The 22634-nt window shown below is 48.1% G+C and overlaps 1 protein-coding gene across 8 annotated transcripts in view; it reads left to right on the top strand.

The window, feature by feature from the left end:
* The window catches only part of LOC117438018 (zinc finger CCCH domain-containing protein 18-like), a 79552-nt gene extending 62435 nt beyond the window's left edge, over window positions 1-17117 (top strand). For 4 of the 8 annotated variants that reach the window (XM_034073362.1, XM_034073363.1, XM_034073364.1 and 1 more), the window contains 8 exons: window positions 69-170; window positions 4060-4203; window positions 5968-6120; window positions 9192-9352; window positions 9964-10160; window positions 11925-12021; window positions 14244-14343; window positions 16294-17117. In XM_034073362.1, the coding sequence (XP_033929253.1) occupies window positions 69-170; window positions 4060-4203; window positions 5968-6120; window positions 9192-9352; window positions 9964-10160; window positions 11925-12021; window positions 14244-14343; window positions 16294-16492 (1153 nt within the window). In that variant the 3' untranslated portion in view covers window positions 16493-17117. The remainder of the gene's footprint in view (window positions 1-68; window positions 171-4059; window positions 4204-5967; window positions 6121-9191; window positions 9353-9963; window positions 10161-11924; window positions 12022-14243; window positions 14344-16293) is intronic. The other 4 variants (XM_034073367.1, XM_034073368.1, XM_034073366.1 and 1 more) reach the window with 4 other exon arrangements.
* Window positions 17118-22634: the final 5517 nt, after the last annotated feature.

Here is a 22634-nt window from a genome sequence, read left to right as displayed (position 1 = left end):
AGTGCACCAAAAGCCAGAAAAAGCCATCTTCAGACCCAGGGACTGAGCAATGTGTTCTTCCTTTCTAGATCACAGTCCTTCTCATCTTCACCCTCTCCTTCTCCAACACCATCTCCACACAAGCCACTTGCGAAGTCTAAAGGGGTGTTATTACCACCTGCTGGGAAGGGGTAAGGTTTCATCTCCATTCTGATAATGCAGTGTAGAAGAGGCTCCAAACAGGAGCCCAATCCCTGAGTCAAACCCTTATGACCTGGTTGCAGTTTAAGGAAGAAATGGAGGATGCAAAATGACCTGCATAAAAGAGTGCTTAGCTTTACATATTTAATTAAAAGATGACACTTTTACTTATTAAATCCAACTGTACAAGTATCCTTAAGTATTATATGTTGTATACATGAGTGTTTAAAAACATGCATGATTTATTATTTAAACACTGTGTGTGCAGATACGTTTATGCAGGAGCTATAAGAAAGTTTAATTCATTCCTCTATGTGGCTTTAGTTAATGTACAGCCTTAGAATAAATAAATGGTTCCGCCTCATCTATTTTTAACATTGGTGACAAATTAAAACAGTACTGTAGGGATGAAACTGTTTCTGGCATATTATGCCAGTGCTCCTGCTCTTTTAAATACTTGAAGTTGCTATTTCACAAACTCCTGTAATACATAGTAAATTATGGATACATTGGAAGGTGACAACACCATAGTGATGTCACTTCTTTCAAGGTGAGCTGCAAAGAGATTACACCATGGGAATCCCCCTGAATTCTCCAGAAGGTAGAACAGTCCTCTTTGCCACACTTCTTGTACCTTATTGACCTGCCTTTGTAGTTTTTCCTTCTCAGTTCAGAGGGTTCAACCTTTTCAAGATGCTCTCTGCCTGCAGCAATGTCTTTACACACTTCTGGCACACACTGAAGTGCTGGTTTGGTAACACATAACACCAGCCAGCAGCCTGCACTAGCATGGGGATTGGTTTTACTACATAACATTGCGTGCACTTAATCCTGTGTTCTGCAGAGAATAAATGCAGATATTCATAAGCACAAGAGGAGGAATTAAGAGTCTCTATTTTTATATAGACAGCTGCCTCCTCCTAGTTAATACTAGGTGTGACATCAGTGCTGGGGATGTTGAGGAGTAACCAGAGGCTGGAGTGCTCTGAGCCCAGAAGTGATCAGTGCTGAAGAGCCAAAGCACTACGCGCATAGTGGGTGCTAGATAGTCTCAAGCACTGTATAGCAGTTCTCTGCAACGCTGTTACCCATCAAGCATTACACAGGGAAACATGAGCCAAGGATGGGTCCAAGGGACATCTGCACATATGTTCTCTTTTGCACCCTCACCTGTGTGATGGAATGAAAAAGGATTTCTGCATAAAATATGTGTGTTTGATTCTGAAGCCTGTCAGATGTTAAGTAGGTGTATGTGTTTTGAATAAAAATGCAGAGAGTCAAATGGATAAGAAACAGTGATTCCACATAGTCTACTTAAATAGTTAATTTACAAGTCAAATGTCTTCAAAATTGGCTGTTGTAAAGTAACTTTTGTCTGAAAAGGTAATTTGATTTAGAATATGGGAAAATGACCCCTTTAGGGGAATCCGTATTGAGTGTGGTTTGGTAAAACAACAAGTGTCTGTAGCTACAGTAACCTACCAACAGGGTAGGGCTCGTTAGAAATGTGACTCTCCAAGGAAGTCTTGGATGCAGTGATCATGAGATGGTCGAATTCGAGGTCCTCAGGATAGTGAGAAGAGTGTGCAGCAAGCTCACTGCCCTGGACTTCAAGAGAGCAGACTTTGGGCTCTTCAGGAACCTGCTTAGCAAGGTTCCATGGGATTTAGCCCTAGAGGGCAGGGGACCCAAGACTCTTGGTTAACATTCAAGGATCACCTGATACAGGCTCAGCAATGTTGCATCCCAACTAGAAGAAGTGCAGTAGGAGGGCCAGGAAGACCCCCTTGGATGGATAAGGAGCTGCTGAGGAAAATTCACAGGAAAAAAAAGAGGCTTATAAAAGGTGGAAACAAGGACAGGTGGCCTGGGATGAATACAGGGATGTTGTCAGGGTAGTTAGCAACCAAGTTAGGAAAGCTAAGGCCCAATTGGAGCTAAACTTGGCAAGGGATGTTAAAGATAACAGGAAAGGATTTTATAGGTATGTAGCAGCTAAAAACACACTAAGGACAATGTAGGCCCCCTCTGGAAGCTTTCAGGAGAACTGGCTACACAGGACTTGGAGAAGGCTGAGGTTCTGAATGGCTTCTTTGCCTCGGTCTTCACTGGCAAAGGCTCTGACCACAGCACCCGAGTCTTGGAAGGCAGACGCAGGGACTGTGAAAACCTAGACCTTGGGCCCACTGTACGAGAGGATCTGGTTTGAGACCATCTTAAGAACCTGAATGTACACAAGTCCATGGGACCTGATGAAATCCATCCACGGGTCCTGAAGGAGCTGGTGAATGAAGTTGCAAAGCCACTGGCCATCATATTTGAAAAATCATGGCAGACAGGTGAAGTTCTTGATGACTGGAAAAAGGGAAATATAACCCCCATTTTCAAGAAGGGGAAAATGGATGACCCGGGGACTACAGACCAGTCAGTCTCACCTCTGTGCCTGGCAAAATCTGGGAGCAGATTCTCTTGGAAGGCATGCTAGGGCACATGAAAAACAACAAGGTGCTTGGTGACAGCCAGCATGGCTTCACTAAGGGAAAATCCTGCCTGACCAATTTGGTGGCCTTCTATGACGGGGCTACAAAAGTGATGGACAGGGGTGGAGCAGTTGATGTCATCTACCTGGACTTGTGCGAAGCATTTGACACTGTCCCACATGACATCCTTGTCTCTAAACTGGAGAGACATAAATTTGATAGGTGGACCACTCGGTGGATAAAGAACTGGCTGGATGGTTGCACTCAAAGAGTTGTGGTCAACGGTTCAATGTCCAGCTGGAAACCAGTAACGAGTGGTGTCCCTCAGGGATTGGTGTTGGGACCAGTCTTGTTTAACATCTTTGTCAGTGACATGGACAGTGGGATTGAGTGCGCCCTCTGCAAGTTTGCCGATGACACCAAGCTGTGTGGTTCGATTGATACGCTGGAGGGAAGGAATGCCGTCCAGAGGGACTTTGACACGCTTGTGAGGGGGGTTGATGCCAACCTCATGAAGTTTAACCATGCCAAGTGCAAGGTCCTACACCTGGGTCAGAGCAATCCCAGGCACAGCTACAGGTTGGGCAGAGAAGAGATTCAGAGCAGCCCTGCAGAGGACTTGGGGATGTTGGTTGATGAGAAAATGAACATGAGCAGGCAGTGTGCGCTTGCAGCCCAGAAAGCCAACAGTATTCTGGGCTGCATCAAAAGGAGCGTGACCAGCAGGTCAAAGGAGGTGATCCTGCCCCTCTAATCTGCTCTCGTGAGACCTCACTTGGAGTACTGTGTTCAGTTCTGGTGTCCTCAACATAAAAAGGACATGGAACTGTTGGAACAAGTCCAGAGGAGGCCACGAGGATGATCAGGGACTGGAGCACCTCCCATATGAAGACAGGCTGAGAAAGTTGGGGCTGTTCAGCCTGGAGAAGAGAAGGCTGCGTGGAGACCTCATAGCAGCCTTCCAGTATCTGAAGGGGGGGCTGTAGGGATGCTGGGGAGGGACTATTCATTAGGGACTGTAGTGATAGGACAAGGGGTAACGGGTTGAAACTTAAACAGCAGAGGTTTAGATTGGATATAAGGAAGAAATTCTTTACTGTTAGGGTGGTGAGGTACTGGAATGGGTTGCCCAGGGAGGTAGTGAATGCTCCGTCCCTGGCAGTGTTCAAGACCAGGTTGGATGAAGCCTTGGGTGATATGGTTTAGTGTGAGGTGTCCCTGCCCATGGCAGGGGGGTTGGAACTAGATGGTCTTAAGGTCCTTTCCAACCCTAACTATTCTATGATTCTATATAACATTCAGTCATCAACAAACACGAGTGCATTTCATCACTTTTTGAGAATGTCTGTGGTCTGTACCTACTGACTTTGATCACACATGAAAATCTTCCTTTTTGTAGTGAAAAATCTGTGAAGAAACTAGCTGCCCTCCCAGTTCCTCAGCCACTCACTAAAATTACAACAGCTGCACCTGAGCCAGCCAAACCCGGGGATAATCCAGAGGCAAGAAGGAAGGAACGTCAGACAAGGACTCCACCCAGGAGGTAAGAAAGCTGTGGGGTGGAGTGAGCCTTCATCTCTCAGCAGATAGAGCAAATCCTGGGGTTCTCTCAGGAGTCCTGACTACAAGGGCTCTTCAGTATTAAAGGAGAAATCTGTTTCCTGGGGCAGGAATGAAACAGTAAGAGAGGGAAAGAGTTGGGGGTGAATGTGACTTTACCACAGGAAGTGGCTTCTGTCTCTGAAGGCTGGATGGGGGATGAAGTAGGTGAAATACATTAAACACGTCAAAAAGTAGGGTCTGCAGTGCAAAAAAAAATGCATATTTGAGAGCTACTGGTTGTAGAGGCCATGCAGAGATGTGTTTGGTCCAGAGAGCAGATCTGCCATGTTGGAGTGTTGAGGTTTGTGGTGATAGAATTGGACCCTTTTTACTCTAAACTTGTAGCAGTGTGCAGGGGATATTTTTGTGTGTTCCTGGGAGCTGGTTCATCAGCACTCAGCAGAACCACTGGAGGACAGGAAGAAAAATTCCATTGCTTTCACTGTCCCCCATACACAACTTGTTGACTCCCCTGCTCTGCTTTCTCTTCCTGTTTTCATTCTGTGTGACTAGTTTGAATGTTTCAAATATCCTGTCTGTTCTCTGTTTTAGTCACCTTTCTCCTCTCTTTGCATTTGAAATGTTTTCAAACAAGGAGAAATTGTCTATATTTAAATGTTTATCAGTCTTAATTCATTGTACTTAATTTAAAAATCTTAACAGGGAAAATGCAGGTAGCATTGCCTGTTCTTGGAGGACAGGGAGCCAGGTAAGCACAGCTGAAACTCATCACACATCCTTCTCACACTAGAAGTTTTGAAATGGCAGTATGATACCTTTGTGTCTAGTCTATGGAAGGAGCAGTTTGGTGCATAAGAAGTGTATTTACTAGAAATACCTGGTTTATGGGCACACAAGGAGACTGAGAACACTTTATGCCTGCAGTCAGGCATATATACTTTTCATGAATCATTGAATAATACTTTTTGTCATTGTGTTTTGAAGATGGCTGGAAGTATGGTTTCTGCTCAGGTTTTCAGAAGCATTCCAAGTCAGTTCTTAATTTTGCATGCAATTACATCTCCTATTTCTTCGCAGTAGCTAAAGAAAAGGCCTGGGCTGAGCAGTTATGTCTCCATAGGTGAAAACAGATCATGGCAGTTTCTTTTCCATAGAAATTCTGTCAGTTCTAGTTTCCATTTCACCTACTTTAACTAGTTAATAATAATCTTGGATATCTTTAGCCATCTTCCCTTATTCTTTATTCCAGTCTTGGGGTTTGGGATTTTTTTTTCTGTGCTTATACCCACACAAACCCCACTCTAATCTCCCTGCTGTGCAAATGACAACAGCTCTATTTATATTGGTACTGGTGTGTTAGTCACAAAAAATGGGTATGATTATTTGTAAAGCCTGAAATACAAGGTAATTCCTGCTGTGTAGTTGCAGTTAGCAGTTTCTCTCAGTAAGAAGCATTTGCTCCTGGTATCAGTACAGGATTAAGTTGCTTGAGCTCATTCTTTGCCTGGCTTTCATAAACATTATCCAGTCTTGCATAAAACACCTACTGTTCAGAAAACAGGTGCTTCCTCAGGACTGCAAACACAAGGTTGAGAAGAACTTTTGAAACAATTACATTTACAAAGCACCAATGTTGGATGCAATACAGGACAACAGCATAATGCTCAAACTATCCCCTCAGCAGTTTCTTCCACCCGTTTCACAACAGTGTAGTGAGGTGACGATGACATTTGCTGTCTTGCAGGCAGACCATCAGCAGCAGCATCAGTGGCAGTGCCAGCAGCTACAGTGGTTCCAGTTCCCGATCTAGGTCCTTGTCTCAGTCTCTCTCCAGATCTCATTCCAGATCATCATCTGCCTCAGTCTCCCACTCTCCATCTGGATCCAGGAAGTCCAGGTACAGCCTTGACCCTTCATAAGCTTTGTTGAAGTAGGGGGAGATTATAACTATTGTTCACTGTTGTGGTTTTCACAGCAAAAGCTCTCTATAGCTTCAAGTATCAGAAGCTGTAGGTAGGTGCCTAGGATGTGAAACAAGATTGTTTGTGTGATGTTACAAATCCCAAGTCTTGAATCATAGAATCATAGAATAGTTAGGGTTGGAAAGGACCTTAAGACCATCTAGTTCCAACCCCCCTGCCATGGGCAGGGGCACCTCACACTAAACCATATCACCCAAGGCTTCGTCCAACCTGGCCTTGAACACTGCCAGGGATGGAGCATTCACAACCTCCCTGGGCAACCCATTCCAGTGCCTCACCAACCTTACAGTAAAGAATTTCTTCCTTGTATCCAATCTAAACCTCTGCTTTTTAAGTTTTAACCCGTTACCCCTTGTCCTACCACTACAGTCCCTAATGAATAGTTCCTCCCCAACACCCTTATAGGCCCCCTTCAGATACTGGAAGGCTGATATGAGGTCTCCACGCAGCCTTCTCTTCTCCAGGCTGAACAGCCCCAACTTTCTCAGCCTGTCTTCATATGGGAGGTGCTCCAGTCCCCTGATCATCCTCGTGGCCTCCTCTGGACTTGTTCCAACAGTTCCATGTCCTTTTTATGTTGAGGACACCAGAACTGCACACAATACTCCAAGTGAGGTCTCACGAGAGCAGAGTAGAGGGGCAGGATCACCTCCTTCGACCTGCTGGTCACACTTCTTTTGATGTAGCCTAGTATACGGTTGGCTTTCTGGGCTGCCAAGCGCACACTGGCAGCTCATGTTCATTTTCTCATCAACCAACACCCCCATGACAGTAGTATGACATTGGTAGTGTCCTTGTGGCTTATTCAAGGAAATAATCTGTGTGCCGATCTGTCAATTTTTACCTAAATTATGACTAAAATATTTTTCTATGGCCACATCCTAATTTATTTAGAAGTTGACAGTTTCAGGCTACAGAGCTTTGCTCTTCTGAACCTCAACTACCTCTGATTACTGAATGTTCTTAGGGAAGATGCTTGGCCTGTCGGGAGAGGTAGATCAGAAAATACCTAAAAGGCCCAGCTAATGATATTTTTACTTTGCTGGCAAAGTTGCATGGCCAGTTCCCTTTGTGTTTAGCTGCAAGTGAATAGTTATATGGCTGTTAGTCTGTGAGATTTGTAAACAGCTAACTCCCTCCAGTAAAGAGTAATTAAACAAACCTCTTTCAAGTCTTTCATCAGCTATTTTGCATCTGTTCACACACAGAAATCCCTGAAAACTCACAGGCAGCCTTGAAACACAGCACTTCCCTGTAATACAGTATACCTGTAGTGTAAAACTAGTGGATTAAGTCAGACTTTGGCTCTGGCCAGCAGTAATTCACATATCTGAACCCAGTGAAACTCCAAGGTTTAACATCCGCATTATTTTACAGAAATACAAACTTGTTTATTACATCCTTGTCGCATTCATCAGATCAGGCATGGGTAATGCAAGAGGTTCAGAGAGCACTCAGGCATGCTGGCTCTGCACTGTCCTGGGCTTGAGAGAAGAAGATGGGGAAAACTTAATGCAGGTGTTCCTTGCATGGCACTGGGGCTGTGCTAGCTGCTTTTTCAGGTGTGGGAAAGAGTAAAATATAGTGTATGCCCAAACCAGATCTGCTGTCACAACCTTGTAGCCAGGAGCTTTCCTGGAGAAGGAGTTTTTGGCTCATCCAGTCACTGTTGAAGCAGTCTTTTGAAGAGTCTTTTGATGGTTGAATGGTTTGAGTTGGAAGGGACCTTAAAGCTCATCCAGTTCCAACCCCCTGCCATGGGCAGGGACACCTTCCACTAGACCAGGTTGCTCCAAGCCCCTTCCAAGCTAGCCCTGAACACTGCCAGGTATGGGGCAGCCACAGCTTCTTTGGGCACCCTGTGCCAGTGCCTCAGCACCCTCACAGGGAAGAACTTCTGCCTAAGATCTCATCTCAGTCTCCCCTCTGTCAGTTCAAAACCATTCTCCCTTGTCCTGTCACTACCTGCCCTTGTCAAAAGTCCCTCTCCAGGTTTCTTGTAGCCCCTTTAGGTACTGGAAGGCTGCTATTGTCTCTGTCAGGATGCCACCAGGTAAAGACTTTGCAGCTCCTTCCAGGGCTCTGTGCTGAAGCTGCCACAGCCAGTTCAGTCATTCCCAAGCCAGCTTCCAGCGAGTGAGCTTGGACCTTGCTGGCAGGGCAATCTCTGGAGCACAGAAGTCAATGTGGCCTGCAGAACCTGCTGGAGAGGCTGCCCGAATATTCATGCAGTTAATGTATGCCTGGTCCCCCGTGGTGGTGGCAGCCCCAGGTAGCTGAGATTGTTGGAGCCACTTCAGTATAGCGAAGCTGTGGTGCTGGTGGTGTGTCCCTGAAGAGAAGCCGTATACATAGCGCTGTATTTTTGTCTGTTACATTTCTAAGTAGAAAGTCTTCCTTAATATAATGATTGACACTTCTAAGGTTCTGAACCCATGAGAAGATAGCTATCATATATGCACTATTAGAAGATAACCATCTTAGAAGCATCTCCCTGGTCCTTATCAGTTATGACTGTGCATCCTCAAAACAGGTAGCTGGGCTCTCCTGTACCCTGGGGAGCTGGGCAGGAGTTTTGGGCTGTAGGACTCCAGGGCTTTTAAAGCCTCCAGGAATAAATGTGTGCCAAATAACAAAAACATTGCCAGAGAACCCTTGACCTGAGCCATAACACTGACCTGTACATAATAGCACACACCCTGTTTTCACTTTTTGTTTACCTGGGGAAACAGTGACCTATTAACATATTGCCTTAATCCTGTTTATAAATAAACAGTACTTTCTAGGTTTGCATCTAACATGTTTGGGATTTCTTATATCATCTGCATCCCAGGAGGCACAGTCTTTGTCTCTTCCTGGTTAATGCTTGCCTTAGCATCTTTCTGACATCCCAGCCATGCGGGGGAATTGAGACAAAGGTATCTGCCTCATCGCTGCCTAGTTCTTGTTGCATTCATGAATGTAATGGGCTGTTGGTTCTTTCCAGGTCCCTGAGCATGAGCAGCGTTTCTTCTGTCTCTAGTGCCTCCTCCAGCAGCAGCTCTGTAAGCAGCGCTGACTCTGAAGATATGTATGCGGATTTGGCCAGTCCTGTTTCCTCAGCCAGCTCCCGATCCCCAACCCCAGCACAGCAGAAGAAAGGTAGAGGTACCTGGTTTGGAATTTTCTTCTCTGAGGGGTCCTGGGAAAAGAAGGGGAGGAGCAGAGACCTGCATACAGCTTGCTTGGTGGTACTATGGGCTCCAAGAAGATTGTTGAGCAGAGGCTGACACTTGTGGCTGGCCTAGAGTAGGGTTGTCCAGAAGCTTCATCTGAGGAGGGTAAGAGTGTGGAGAAGGGAGGCTTTGGAGCAAATACACATTTGCATCCTTCCATCCATGTGTCTGGCTGTAAAGATGCTTTTTCCTGCCTGGGAGTTCTGCCTGATGTCCCCTTTCTTACCTTGTTCTCTTTCACCCTTGTGAGGTAAAGCTAAATCTTCTGGATAACTCCAGTATCTTGTTGCTCCTCCTCTGTTGTTCTTGGACTGTAGCAGAGTTGGCAGCAAGAGCCTTTTGTTCTTTGTCTTTTATGTTAAGTAGCCTCTCTGTGGAAATTCTGTTTTCCTGAATCTTTTAACCTTGGGGCCATGTGCTGTGCTAACTGGTGTGGGCTTTTTCAGTCCCTGGAGCAGCATCCTCTTGTCCTGCCCTCCAAAAGGAGGGCAGGGAAAAGGAAACCAGCCACAAGTCACTACACTTGCTCTCTGGTTTCAACAGGAAAGTCAAAAAAAGAAGATAGCACTAAAGAGGAGAAGCAGAAATGGGATGTGCCCGCTCAGCTCCTGAAATCAGCCAAGCCCACCCAAGGGAGCAAATCACAACAGCTCCTCCAGACCCAGCAGCCATCAGCCCCCCAGTCTCAGCAGGGAAGCTTCAGCACTCACAAAGAGATCAAACTGACTCTTTTGAATAAGGTGAGAGGTGGGATGGCTTTGATTCCCTCCGCTCACAGGGATCTGAGGAGCAGATGGGATGGATACTGGGGCTCGGGGCTGGCAGAGTTGGAGTTGATGCTCCAGGCTCCATGCTGTTGGAATAAGCTCAGCTGGGTAGGTCTGCAGCTGGGATTGAAGGGCAGCAGACAGAACCAGTCTGGCAGCACACATCCTGTGGTGGGACTGTGTTGGTGGCTCCCCTGGGACACATTCCTGCTGCAGCTTCAAGGGCTCTTACCCACTTTCTCAAAGGCTGCAGCTGGAGCACCAAGGTGAAGACATGCATGGTGCAATCCCACATGTGCCTGCTGAAAGCATGGTTCCTGCATGCTTCCTAGCGAGCTCTCCTCCCACTGCCCACTCCAGAGCGAGCTGTTGACAAGTCAGGAGGTAAAAGTGGCAATTGCCTCTCCTCTCTGAGGTGCCCACACTTTCTGCTGGGAGCCTGGCTCATTTCCCCTTACAACTGATGCCCCAGTTTAGTGCCTTTGGCTGAGATTGCAGTCCAGATCACGTGGGAGAGTTTGGCCTTGTGGAGTTTTGTGCTGGAGCAGGGTGTTGGCCCCAGTTACATGGGTAGGTTCCTGGTGTTGAAGCATTAATGTTTTTTTCTGACAGTCTAAATTCCCCGTTGCAGTCTAAGGCTGCAGTTTTCTCTACTTCCCTGTGCTATGACGTGAGGAGCCTTTATCAAGTCTGTGAAGCATGCTCCATGGGGAGAAGTGTGCCATGACACATAGCTACTGCCTGGCAGGGTTGGATCCTAGAAGAAGGCACAACTCTACATGCCTCCTTGACATTTGATATCCTTGGTGCTGCTGGAAAAAATACTCTACAAAATCACAGAATCATAGAGTAGTTAGGGTTGGAAAGGACCTTAAGATCATCTAGTTCCAACCCCCTGCCATGGGCAGGGACACCTCACACTAAACCATACCATCTAAGGCTTCATCCAACCTGGCCTTGGAACACTGCCAGGGATGGAGCATTCACAACCTCCCTGGGCAACCCATTCCAGTACCTCACCACCCTCACAGTAAAGAATTTCTTCCTTATATCCAGTCTAAACCTCTGCTGTTTAAGTTTCAACCCGTTACCCCTATCACTACAGTCCCTAATGACTAGTCCCTCCCCAGCATCCCTACAGCCCCCCCTTCAGATACTGGAAGGCTGCTATGAGGTCTCCACGCAGCCTTCTCTTCTCCAGGCTGAACAGGACCAACTTTCTCAGCCTGTCTTCAGATGGGAGGTGCTCCAGTCGCTGATCATCCTCATGGCCCTCCTCTGGACTTGTTCCAACAGTTCCATGTCCTTTTTATGTTGAGGACACCAGAACTGCACACAATACTCCAAGTGAGGTCTCATGAGAGCAGAGTAGAGGGGCAGGATCACCTCCTTTGACCTGCTGGTCATGCTTCTTTTGATGCAGCCTAGAATACGGTTGGCTTTCTAGGCTGCAAGCACACACTGCTGGCTCATGTTCATGCTGATATTTTTTGTTTCTGACCATTATGAAAATAGCCCCAGTGCCAGAGAATGTTGCTGTTTTCTTACAGTGGTAGGGGAATTACATGGTGCCAGTGATGATTGGGACTCGTATGCACAAAACATTTAATTGGAGTCACACTTGCGTGAGCCAGCAAATATATCATGGGCACCCATCACAGGAAGTATCTCTGCCTGCTTCCCTCCCCAGAAGGAAGTAGCTGCTCAGCTCCATTGTCTGTTTTAATTCCATTTTAGGCAGCTGACAAAGGAAGCAGGAAAAGATATGAGCCAGCAGACAAAACCAGGCCAACCTCTCCTCCAGCCAAGCGGGTGGACCTGTCATCTGACAGAGGTGAGACATCAGCCATCCCAGGGGCTCCTGGCCTGGCTGGGTTCCTGCTCTACTGCTCAAGGTGGTGCAATTATAACAAATGTCCTGTGAAAGTCTCTTCTGCAAGAGTCTACTTGCTGGAGAGGTTAATTGCAGGCATGTGTCCTTCCAAAACTTCAGAAGGTGTGATTGCTACCAGATAACGTGGGTGTGTTAGCTGTCCTGCTGCAAAAACATGGTGGAGGTGAGAGACTCTGGTTTGTGAAGTAAGCGAGGTGAGGTCAGTCAGTCCTGGGCAGCCAAACCTGGCCTTGCCTAGCTGCCTTGTGATGCACATTGCAAGTGCCTCCACTATGTCTGTGCAAGTCCACTGCAAAAAAGCCCTCACTTTGAAGATACAGTGTGCACATCTCTGCTCTAGGTAACCCATCCATCCCACAGCAGCCTCCTGTTCTTTAATCATGTTAGATATGGCTGTGGAAGTCAGAGTCCCTTACTATATCCTGGAGTCTTCTGTGCCTTGTATTTCAGTACATCACAATGGATCTTAGTCTTCCTGATAGAAAGGCTTGTGGCAGTGCTTAGAAAGGGAGCATGGGTTGCCAAGGCTCCAGGATGGATGCACTAACTGGCTTGATCATCTGTCCCGTGAAATGAGGTGATTTTCCCTCACACAATCTGATCTGCCCTGTATGTTTAGAAAGACACAGGCTTTCTAAGTGTTCTTCTGTGTCTGAATCATCATCAGCAGAATTGCACCTTGGAAAACTGAGCTAGTGAGCTGCATTGAGAGGGACCTAACTGCCACACTCCAGCCTTTGCTGTCACTACTGAAAATCGAGTTGTTAGCCAGAGGTGTCTGGTGTTGACATACAAGCCAGCATTGACACGTGATGTTGTTTTCCCTATTGTCTCAGCAGGTATCTTATTGACTCTGGGTGCCAGCCAGAAAAAAATTCTGTGCTAATAGCCTGGTTGCATTCAACTCCTGCAAAAGCAGCATGGAAGGGACTGGGTGAGGTTTAAGTTCACTGGGTTCTAGTTCACAACTACTGCTGAGATGTGGACAACACAGACAAATGAAGGGGCCAACCTAGCAAACTGTGCTGATTTTATAGATACACAGATGTCGATGTAATTATATACTTTATTTGTTGTCTGTATGTTATAAAGTGTTTTTAAGCAGTATCAAATGGGACAGAAGCTCTGAAGGCAGCTCAGACTCACCTCCCAGTGGCAAGTGTACCCTTGACTGAATTGGAACTGAGCAAGAAGCACCTTCCAGCATGCAGCTTGTGCTGGTGTCCCAGCACAAAGCTGAACAGTTTGTGCCCTGAGTCTTGCTTCCCTGTTCTGTAACCTTGCAGTGATCAGACCTGCAGTGTCTGCAGCTGTGTATTTCTCCTAATGTCAGTGCTTAGGAGCAGGGGGCTGTCCTAACACACAAAAGTAGCCACTGCTACAACAAGGAACTGGGTACCTTTGCTCTCTGGAGTGCAACTGAATGCAAGATCAGCAGCCACCAGCATCACTGTTCCAGTGCAGTATGGCGGGGTGTGCTGCTCAACTTATTCTTGGGACTCACAGACAGCCCTGCAGGCAAACAAACAGGCTGCCTTCCAGCTGTGGTTGCCTCTATGTGTACTGGGATAGCAGTGGTTGGGAAACCCACTGCAGCAAAGCTGGGTAATGCTGCTGCAGGACCCCAATGGGCTTCCTGCTGTCGATGAGTCCCCATAGCAGCTCCGTTTGGGCAGGGCACAACAGTTCGGTCTGCGCTGAACAAACACTGGGGTGATGCTGCCTGTGGATTTGCCCTAGCTGGCTCCAAAAGCAGCAGAGCTCACTTGCCCAGCACTCTTGAAGCCAATACACCCTGTTACCTGGAGCACTGACTTGGTCTGTGAGGGCTGGCCCTGCCCTGCAGGTTTGTGAGCAAAGCGCAGCCTAAAAGCACTGTGGAGCAGCCTTGTTCCAGCAGCCAGAGGATGAGGAGAGGACCAGTGCAGCTCCCTGTAGGTGCTGTTTTGTACAGCTGACCATGGGGCACAGCCTTGACTAGCTTACCTGCTTCCCCTGAAGATGGGGTGCACAGTAGTAGGTTTGTTCTCTGGCTGCTGGTGGACTTGGCCTGTTTTGGTCAGTCTCGAGAGCATCCGTACACTGCTGAGGTGGCACAGTAGGCAGGGTAGAGAGTTGTACCTTGGCAACAAGTGAGAGCATCTCAACTTTTCTCCTCCCAGTAGGCTCTCGTGACAGGAAGGCAACCGGGAGACTCTCTTCACCCAAGGAAGAACGACAAAGGGGCCAGAACCCAAAACCTTCTCCTGTGCAGACAGACAGGTCAGTTCCCACTTGTTCTCAGGGTGGGCCAGGCTGGGGCTTATGCTTCTCCAGCAGTTCAGCCCCTCCTCTCAGGGAAGCTCTGAGGCTCTCTAGCCACAGTTTCCAGTTGCTATGGAGGCACAACAAGAGGAAGGACACCAAGCTCCCTGGGTGGGAGCCAGAGGTGCCATGGGGTTCATGTGGAAGCCACCAGCTAAGCCTGGGGGTTTTCTTGAGGTCAGTCTCAGAAAGAGTAGCCAACTGGGTTAGGTGCAAGCTCAGTCATTCCACTGCCTCTGCCTCTCGCTAGCACTGCATAGTGCTAATAAGAAAGTACAACCCCTTCCTCCTGCTGCCAAGCTCCTTGTGGCACCTGGCTCAGGTGCCCAATTCCCTTTCTTCTATAGCCTGGCATACTCTTAGCTGCTCACTTTGCTGCTGTGAGATTTTAAAATGTGTCCCCTGCATGAGACTGGTGACTATCCCTGGCTTTGTACTTTCCCATTCCCTCTGGTGATGGATGTTCAGCTTGTGTCTGATTTCTTGGTAGCCTGCACCCACTGCTGTGCTAGGAATATCCCTTTACAGAACTGGATGTGTGGCTCCAGGGGCCTTGGGCTTTGCTCCACTCAGAGCCCTGTGGCTAAAGGGTTGTGGAGCACCTTCTGCAGCACACCTAAAGCTTTCTCGGTCTTCCTTGCCTGTAGCCAGACGGTGCTGCTTTGCATTTCTCTGCTGTCATCTCTCCAAGGATCTATGAGCAAATGGATGCAGCCCTGTCCTACACCCCCATGTTCCTTGGCAGGTGGGACTTGCATCATCCCTTTTTCCCAGCCTGGGGCATGAGTAAGCCTCAAGTTCTGTGTATCAGTCTTCTTAAACCAAAACCTAGCCCTGGTTTGCTCTGTCTTCCATCAGGCCCTGAGGTCCTGTTTTCTAGCAGTGAAGAGAAACTAGACTGGTGGCGTTGACCACATCCTTGGTTCTTGACCCTCTTCTGTCTACTGCAGTTTGGCTTGGCACTGTCACATGGTGGGTTTGACGTGCCCTGTGCCCAGGCATGAGGGTAGTTAGGGACACATTGGGCTTCTCTAGGGAGGCCCAAGGGTAGGTCTGTGTCTTGTTACTGCTTGAGGCTGTTTGGGTCATGCTTGCACAGCCATGCTTCTCTTAAGTGTAATATGAAAGGGTGCAGCTGGTATTAACAGAGGGGATAGTGATTCCCACTGCTGACATCTGGCAGAAGCGGTAAAGGCTTTCCCAAATGATCCAAGTCATTAGAACCAGCCAAGGCTCACACTGTGCTCTCTGTGTCACCAAGCTGGTGGCACTGCAAAGCCCTGGCAGGCTCATGATGCTGCTCTGCTTCCCCATTCTGTCATCCTTCTCCACCCAAGAGGGGAAGTAGTGGCCTGTGGTGGGAAGAGCCACAGGCCACTTTTCTCCAGCCCCACTCATGACCCAATCCAGGAAAAGCCACTGCTGCCAGCAATGGGGATTGGTGGCTCCCGTCTTCCCCATGCAGGGTCAGTCATACTCCTGCAGCAAAGCAGCATCAGTGTAGACTCGGAGCGCAGTGCTGGGTGCTTGTGAGCTCCCCACAACTCTGAAATCCACACCAGAGAAGGGGCTGTTGGGATTTGAGACCACGGGGATGCTCCAGGTCTGCCCTGCACTAGCCTGTGCTGCTCTTCTCTTGTGTCCCTGCAAGCTCCCTTGCACATGCACAACCCCCAGTGAGCTGTTCACAACAGCCTTTGTGAGCCGAGTTTAAATTTCGGGATCCCTCTGGAGCAGCTGATCTTTTACTGTTTCAGCCACATTTCCAAACAAAGGCCTTGTGTCTCAAACTTGTTTTCTTCCACCAGTGATTAGAGATGCTTCCTACTGGAGCAGACAGTGATAGGGTTTGTTTCCAGCATGGTATGCTGCTCCCTCTCACCACCTTCTTCAATCTCTCCCTTTCAGGAAGTGCCAGCTCTCACCTCAGTCCAAGAGCTCCAGCAAAGTCACAAGTATACCAGGCAAAGCATCAGAACCAGGCCTCATGGGTGCCAAGGCAGGCAAATCCAGCACCCTGTCCCGACGAGAGGAGCTCCTGAAGCAGCTCAAGGCGGTGGAAGATGCCATCGCTCGCAAGCGGGCCAAAATCCCAGGGAAAGTATAGTGAGAAGTGCCCCTGAGTGACTGTTCATTTTTTTTTATAAAGAGTGTCAAAGCAGCCACGTTGGGATTTTGCAGTTCTGTCTTGTTTTGGCTGCAATTCTTTAAAAAAAAAAACAACCCAAAAAACCAACCAAACCCACGCAAAAAACCCACAAGCACAAAAACCAGATTGAAGTTTGTCAGCTGAGACACCTGCAATGCCTCACTCCATGAGATGTTCCATGTAAATTATGCACAGAGGACTTCAGCCCCCTCCCCCTTTCTCTCTGCCCTCTCTCCTCTTTGCTAGCCTTGAATTGTATTCTCCTAGTTAGTCCTGCTTTGTTGAGTGTCTTCAGCAATGCAGTTCTATGCACTCTGTAACGAGAGAGCCAAAAACTGCTGTGAACTGCTGGCAACATCACCTTCTCCCCCTGCCCTCCCCCCCAGGAACAAATATATATATATATATATATATTCTTTACTAAAGTCTCATTGGGAAAATGGCCAATCTTATTTTTGGCCTATGCTTAGTTTAAGCAGCAGAATGTCTTAGTTGATTCAAGAGGAGCCCTGAGGATGCTGTGGGCATGTCTGTCTAACAAGGGAGGGTCCTTTTCCTCTTGGTTCCCCCCCCCTTTTTTTTTTCTTTGAGGGATCTCCCTGAAATAAAGTATTTTGATAACCACTTCTTCCTTTCTCTTATGTCCTGGGTTCAGCAGCAGCAGTCATTTTTCTCCTTCTTAGTAGCTGGTGCAGTGCTGTGTTTTTGACTTTCAGCCTGGGAACAACACTGATAACACCAGTGTTTTTAGTTGTTGCTAAGTAATGTTTAGTCTGACCAAGGACTTTCTGAGTCTCATGCTCTTCCAGGGAAGAGGGGAAGCCGGGAGGAAGCTGAGACAGGACACCTGACACAAACTAGCCAAAGAGGTATTCTATACCACAGCACATCATGCCCAGTATAGAAACTGGAGGCAGTTACCAGGAAGGGTTAGATCAATGCTCTGATCAGGCTGGGTATTGGTTGGTGGGTGGTGAGCAGTTGTATTCTCTTGTTATTTCCCTTATCATTATTGTTATTGGTGGTAGGAGCAGTGGTTTTGTGTTATACCTTAGTTACTGGACTGTTCTTATTTCAACCCATGGGAGTTATATTCTTTCCTTTCTCCTTCGAATCCCTCCGGGAGTGGGGGAAGGAAGGGGGAGGAGTGAGTGAGTGAGCGGTGGCGTGGTTCTGGGTTGCTGGCTGGGCTTAAACCGCAACACTCTTCTCTGCATCCCTTATCCTCCCTCTCCCTTTTGTTGGAGGTCCTCTTGTCCCTGTGTGTCCCCCCCCCCAGGTTCAAGATGTGTAGTTTATTTGTCATGCTCTTCTGATGTCCTGTTGTTGCATTGACTCTGCTGCCACCACGAGCAGCCCCATGAAGGTAGAATTGCTGCCACATTGATTGGGGGGGGGAGCCCTGTGTCCCCTTGCTGCAGGTACCTCGTACTTCTGAGTCCTCCCAGCCTGCAGCTCTGCCTTTGCACCCAGTATCCTACTTGTATTAGATGTTAGCGGGGGGCTTTTGGGGCTTGGCTTCACCTGGTGTAATCTGGGGATGCCTCTGTGTTTATCCAGCCCTTTAGGGGTCCCCACTTTTGTGCAGTGGTAAGAAGCTCTGTGTGCCTTGTGCCTGCCTGCTTGGGAAGTGTGATACCCCAAAAAGTCACTGACAAAATGGGTACAAAGCCTTTAATTTTGGTAAAAAAGCAAAGTGTGGCTATGCATGGTCCTGCAAAGCTTTTCCTGTGCTTCCCAGTGATGTTCTTCCTGCTATACTGGGAGTGCTGAGCTGCTATGTGGATAAAGCCTGAGCCCTGACCCCAGATCCTTTCCCTGGTGAGTCCAAGCCCAGCTCTGCAGCAGGAGGGTGCTCATGGAATGATGTAGGGAAAAAAACAACCCTCTCTTCATCCCTGAAACAGCTCCTCTGTTCCCATCGCATCCTCTCTGCTCAGCACCATCATCCTGGCATTGAGTACTAACATCCCTCAGTGCTGAACCAGGCAGCACCAGAGGGGGTAGCCATTGCCCTTTCCAAGGTTGCCCAATTTGGTATTTCTACTCCAGGAACCTGATGGTGATATCACTGTCAGGCTTACAAAATGGAGCCATGGCCTAGGGCACATGGATCCTATCCCCATGGGTCACTAGAGGGTTGGGGGGCTGGTGGGTGGGTACCCAGGGCATCCTGGTACCCATCCACCAGCCTCTGTGACCTGGGCCACACATTCCCACATTGTTCCATGCCCATCATTAGGGCATCAGGGTAGCCAAACTAGTTGGCACCCCCTTCCCTTCATGTCTGTGCATGTCTTGTCACAACCTCCCCCCCCCATCCATCCACCCACCCACCCAATATTAGGGATGTCAGGACTCAATTTCCAGGCTGGAACACACAGAGGTGAGAAGAAAGTATGATTGTCCCCAGGGAGGAGGAGGGACTCCAGAGCTGAGGTTTCCAGGTGTGTGTACATCACCTGCCTCCTGAGCCCTCTATAATGGCAGCAGTGGTGGAGGTGCTGACACTTGGCTTGCATCCCCAGAGCAACAGTTCGGTAGGGACCAATGCCAGCACCCATCACCCTGCTCCTGCGCCCTCTTGATGAAAACACCAGGCCTGGGGGGGGCCGGGGGGGGGGCGAGGGCTGGGGCCTGGGAGTGTGTGCATTGCAGGGGGTGAGCACACGTGGGTGTGTTAAGGGCTCCCCAGCTGATGGGGGGGGATGTTGCATGTGTCAATGCACACGTGCAGTGGTGTGTGTGTGCCTGTACATGTCAGGCTGGCTGGTGGATATGTGCATGTTGATGGGTTTGCACATGTGTGTGTTGGTATGTAGGGAGTATAGTGCTCTATACATGTAAGGGCTGGCCAGCACAGGGTGTGCATAGCTCCATGCACATATACTGGTGATAAATACATGTGGCTCTGACCGGAGTGTGTGTCTGTGTACACTTAGAAGGGTAGTTCAGTTGTATGCAGGTGTGCTGGTAACGTGTGTTTGCACATATGCATACATGAAAATATGCATATGTGCTGTTACTACTGAGTGGGTATGTAGATGCACACAGGCTGAGACCACTCTGTGTACACACATATGTGTGTGCATGGAAGGGTAGTGAGGGGCATGTATGTGTATACGTGTGTTTGCATGTATGCACATGTACATGAACGCACACATGCTAGTACTGATATATCAACTTACACACATGTTCTGGTATCTTCATGTCTTTGTGTGCATGTGTGCTTATACTGTATGTGTAACTACATATGCTGGCACATTGTGTGTGTATATACAGGTATTCTGTCTATGTATACATAAACATATATGTGTGTGTATATGTATACACACATATATAGGGCTGGAGGACCTCTGCTATGGAGACAGGCTGGGCTTGTTCAGCCTGGAGAAGAGAAGGCTCTGGGGAGACCTTAGAACAGCTTCCAGTGCTTAAAGGAGCCAACAAGAAAGCTGGAGAGGGGATTTTGACAAGGGCCTGTAAGGACAGGGCAAGGGGGAATGGCTTTAACCTGCCAGAGGGGAGATTGAGATGAGCTCTTAGGCAGAAGCTCTTCCCTGTGAGGGTGCTGAGGCAGTGGCACAGGTTGCCCAGAGAAACTGTGGCTGCCCCATCCCTGGCAGTGTTAAAGGCATGTTCAGTGTTCACCTCTCCATGGTGAAGCCCTTTTTCCACTTGTTCCTGGGGTACTCAAGCAGACAGACCAAGATGCCTGCCGCACTGGGAAGGGATCAAGGAAAGGGATGCTTGGGGCCAGGATGACTCCTTATGCATACCACCAGCACCCCCCACGAGGGTCATTGGGGGGGATGTGTGCCATGTGGGGTGACAAGGGTGATGCAGGGGGACAGGGTCAGCCCCAGCAGGAACATCTGAGGGACAGGATGAGTCCCAGCAGGGACAGTGGGGGGAAAAGGGAACAGAAGCAGCCCCACAATGGACATGGCGAAGACAGGGGCCATGTAAGATGACAGGGGCTGTTCAGGGGGGACAGGATCAGTCCCAGCATGGCCAGGCACAACCATGAGGATGAATCATCCCTGTCTCCTGCCCACCACCCATGGAGTCCAGACACCCCACAACCACACTGTAGCAGAAGCTCTTAATTTCCTTACAAAAAAAGTAAAACCAGCCCCAGGTCCCATCCTGCCCAGGGGCTGGGGTCAGCTTCACATCAGGGTGGCACCAGCAGAGCTTCCCTGGAACATCACAGTTGTCCCCAGTGGTGTCACCAGGCTCAGGTGATGCAGTGAGGCAGCCCATATGCTCCCAGGAGGTGCTGGCTGGGGACCAGGACTGGACTGGGGGGCAGGAGATCAGTTAGGGGTAGTGAGGGATGGATCTTGGCAATTTGGGATTGATACAGAATGTGACCAGAGTTATAAATAGGAGTGATTGCTGGATCTGTACTCAGTTGCCTAAATCAGGAGAAAAAACAGGTATTCCTTTAATCGGCCTCCCTATCCCCTTTAAAACCAATTGAAATAGATCAAAGTGGCCAGATTGATATTTCATGAGGTGGCCAAGGATGACATGTCTTGGGGCTTTGAGGAGGTATAGAAAAATTAACCTCATGGTTACCAAATTTCTCCTGGTTGAGGCAGCTGGTTGCAGGAATCTTAATACTAATCATTTTAATATTGACTACTTGTGGCATGATACAATGTTCTTTTTGCTGTTGTAAACAGTCCATAACTGATTAGGAGGATTGGAAAAGACATAAGATACGACAACAGGTAGAAAGTGGCAAATATTTTGCCAGAACTCTAGAAAAAACAGAACAATAAAGCAAAGCAAGTTGCAAAGGTTATAGAAAAGGGGGGACTTGATGTGAGGAATAGTAATGGACTAAGGAAAGAGTTAAGAGTTTTCTTCAAACTATACATTGTCTTAACTTAGGATAGGGAACAGGTATGTTCTTGTTCTTGCCAGTTAAACTATAACCCAGAATAGAATAGGTAGCCGAAACACATTGTTTAAAATCAGAGACCCTTTTCCCTCAAGAAGATGAATGTCTGATAGGAATTTGTTTCAACTAGTTTCTATAAGACTTGAGGTTGCCAGCTGGGGAAACTGTGCCAAGGGTGAAAAGTGCATGGCGAGGAAGACTGCTTACTTCATCTTGAAGATCCCTGCCCACAACCATCAGAGGGCAGTGCATAAGCGCCAAAAGGGAGGAGACTTATGATAATAAGTACCTAAACTAATTGTAATATCCCCACCGAACTTTCGGGAACCTAATGAATATGTATGTTTGTGTATGATAAATATTCAGCTTGTTGAGCTCTCGGTGTGCAAGTTTGGAGGAGCGATCCCCCTTGCACCTGGCACCACAATAAACATACCTGCTTTATAACTCTCTGAGAGGTGTGAAGCTCTATTCCATAAATCAGCACCAGGGAACCCTGCTGCCTTCAGGGACCTCCTGTTGGGGCTGTGGGGCAGCTCTAGGCTCCACAGAACCCAAAAGACCACCCCATGGGTCACACCAACAGGATTGTGTCTAAGGATAGGATCCCGCACACCTCTGGGGATGGGGTCTCATGTACACCCCTGGGGACAGGGACATAGACCTGCACACAACCCTGAGGATGGGGAGATGTTTGATCTGTTTTTGAGATGCACATTCTGCTTTATCTTGCAAACTGCCTGCTTTGTTTTGCTAACCGATCTTTACCCTTCATTGTTCTTTACAGTTCCCAAGGCTTAGGCCTGAGCAGGGCATTGAGCCAGTCCAGGGCAACAGCACCTGGTATTTTCTTTACTGTTCCCAAGGCTTAAGCCGGACCAGGGCAAATAATGCCCGAATATATTTAGTTAACTATTTCTATACATCACCCACATCTCCCCCTTTTTGTTTTACTAAAAGACTAAAAGGCTTCTTCCTTAGTAATATTCCCCCCCCCATAGTCCCATTCCCGGCTGCTCACCTCACCAGGTGATCATTATGTCCAGACTCCTCCAAGTTCAGCCGAGCTACACCACTGGCCACCGACTCTGACGGATTAGCCTGAGTTCATCCTATTTGGGTGCCATTTGTGGGGTATCAAAGACGGACTCCAGCTCTGGTGAAATCTGAAGATCTTTATTTCACGTC

Source organism: Melopsittacus undulatus, chromosome W, assembly GCF_012275295.1.
Source record: "Melopsittacus undulatus isolate bMelUnd1 chromosome W, bMelUnd1.mat.Z, whole genome shotgun sequence".
Classification (NCBI taxonomy): domain Eukaryota; kingdom Metazoa; phylum Chordata; class Aves; order Psittaciformes; family Psittaculidae; genus Melopsittacus; species Melopsittacus undulatus.
The sequence above is the reverse complement of the archived record's forward strand: the minus strand, read 5'-3'. Positions and strand labels throughout refer to the sequence as shown.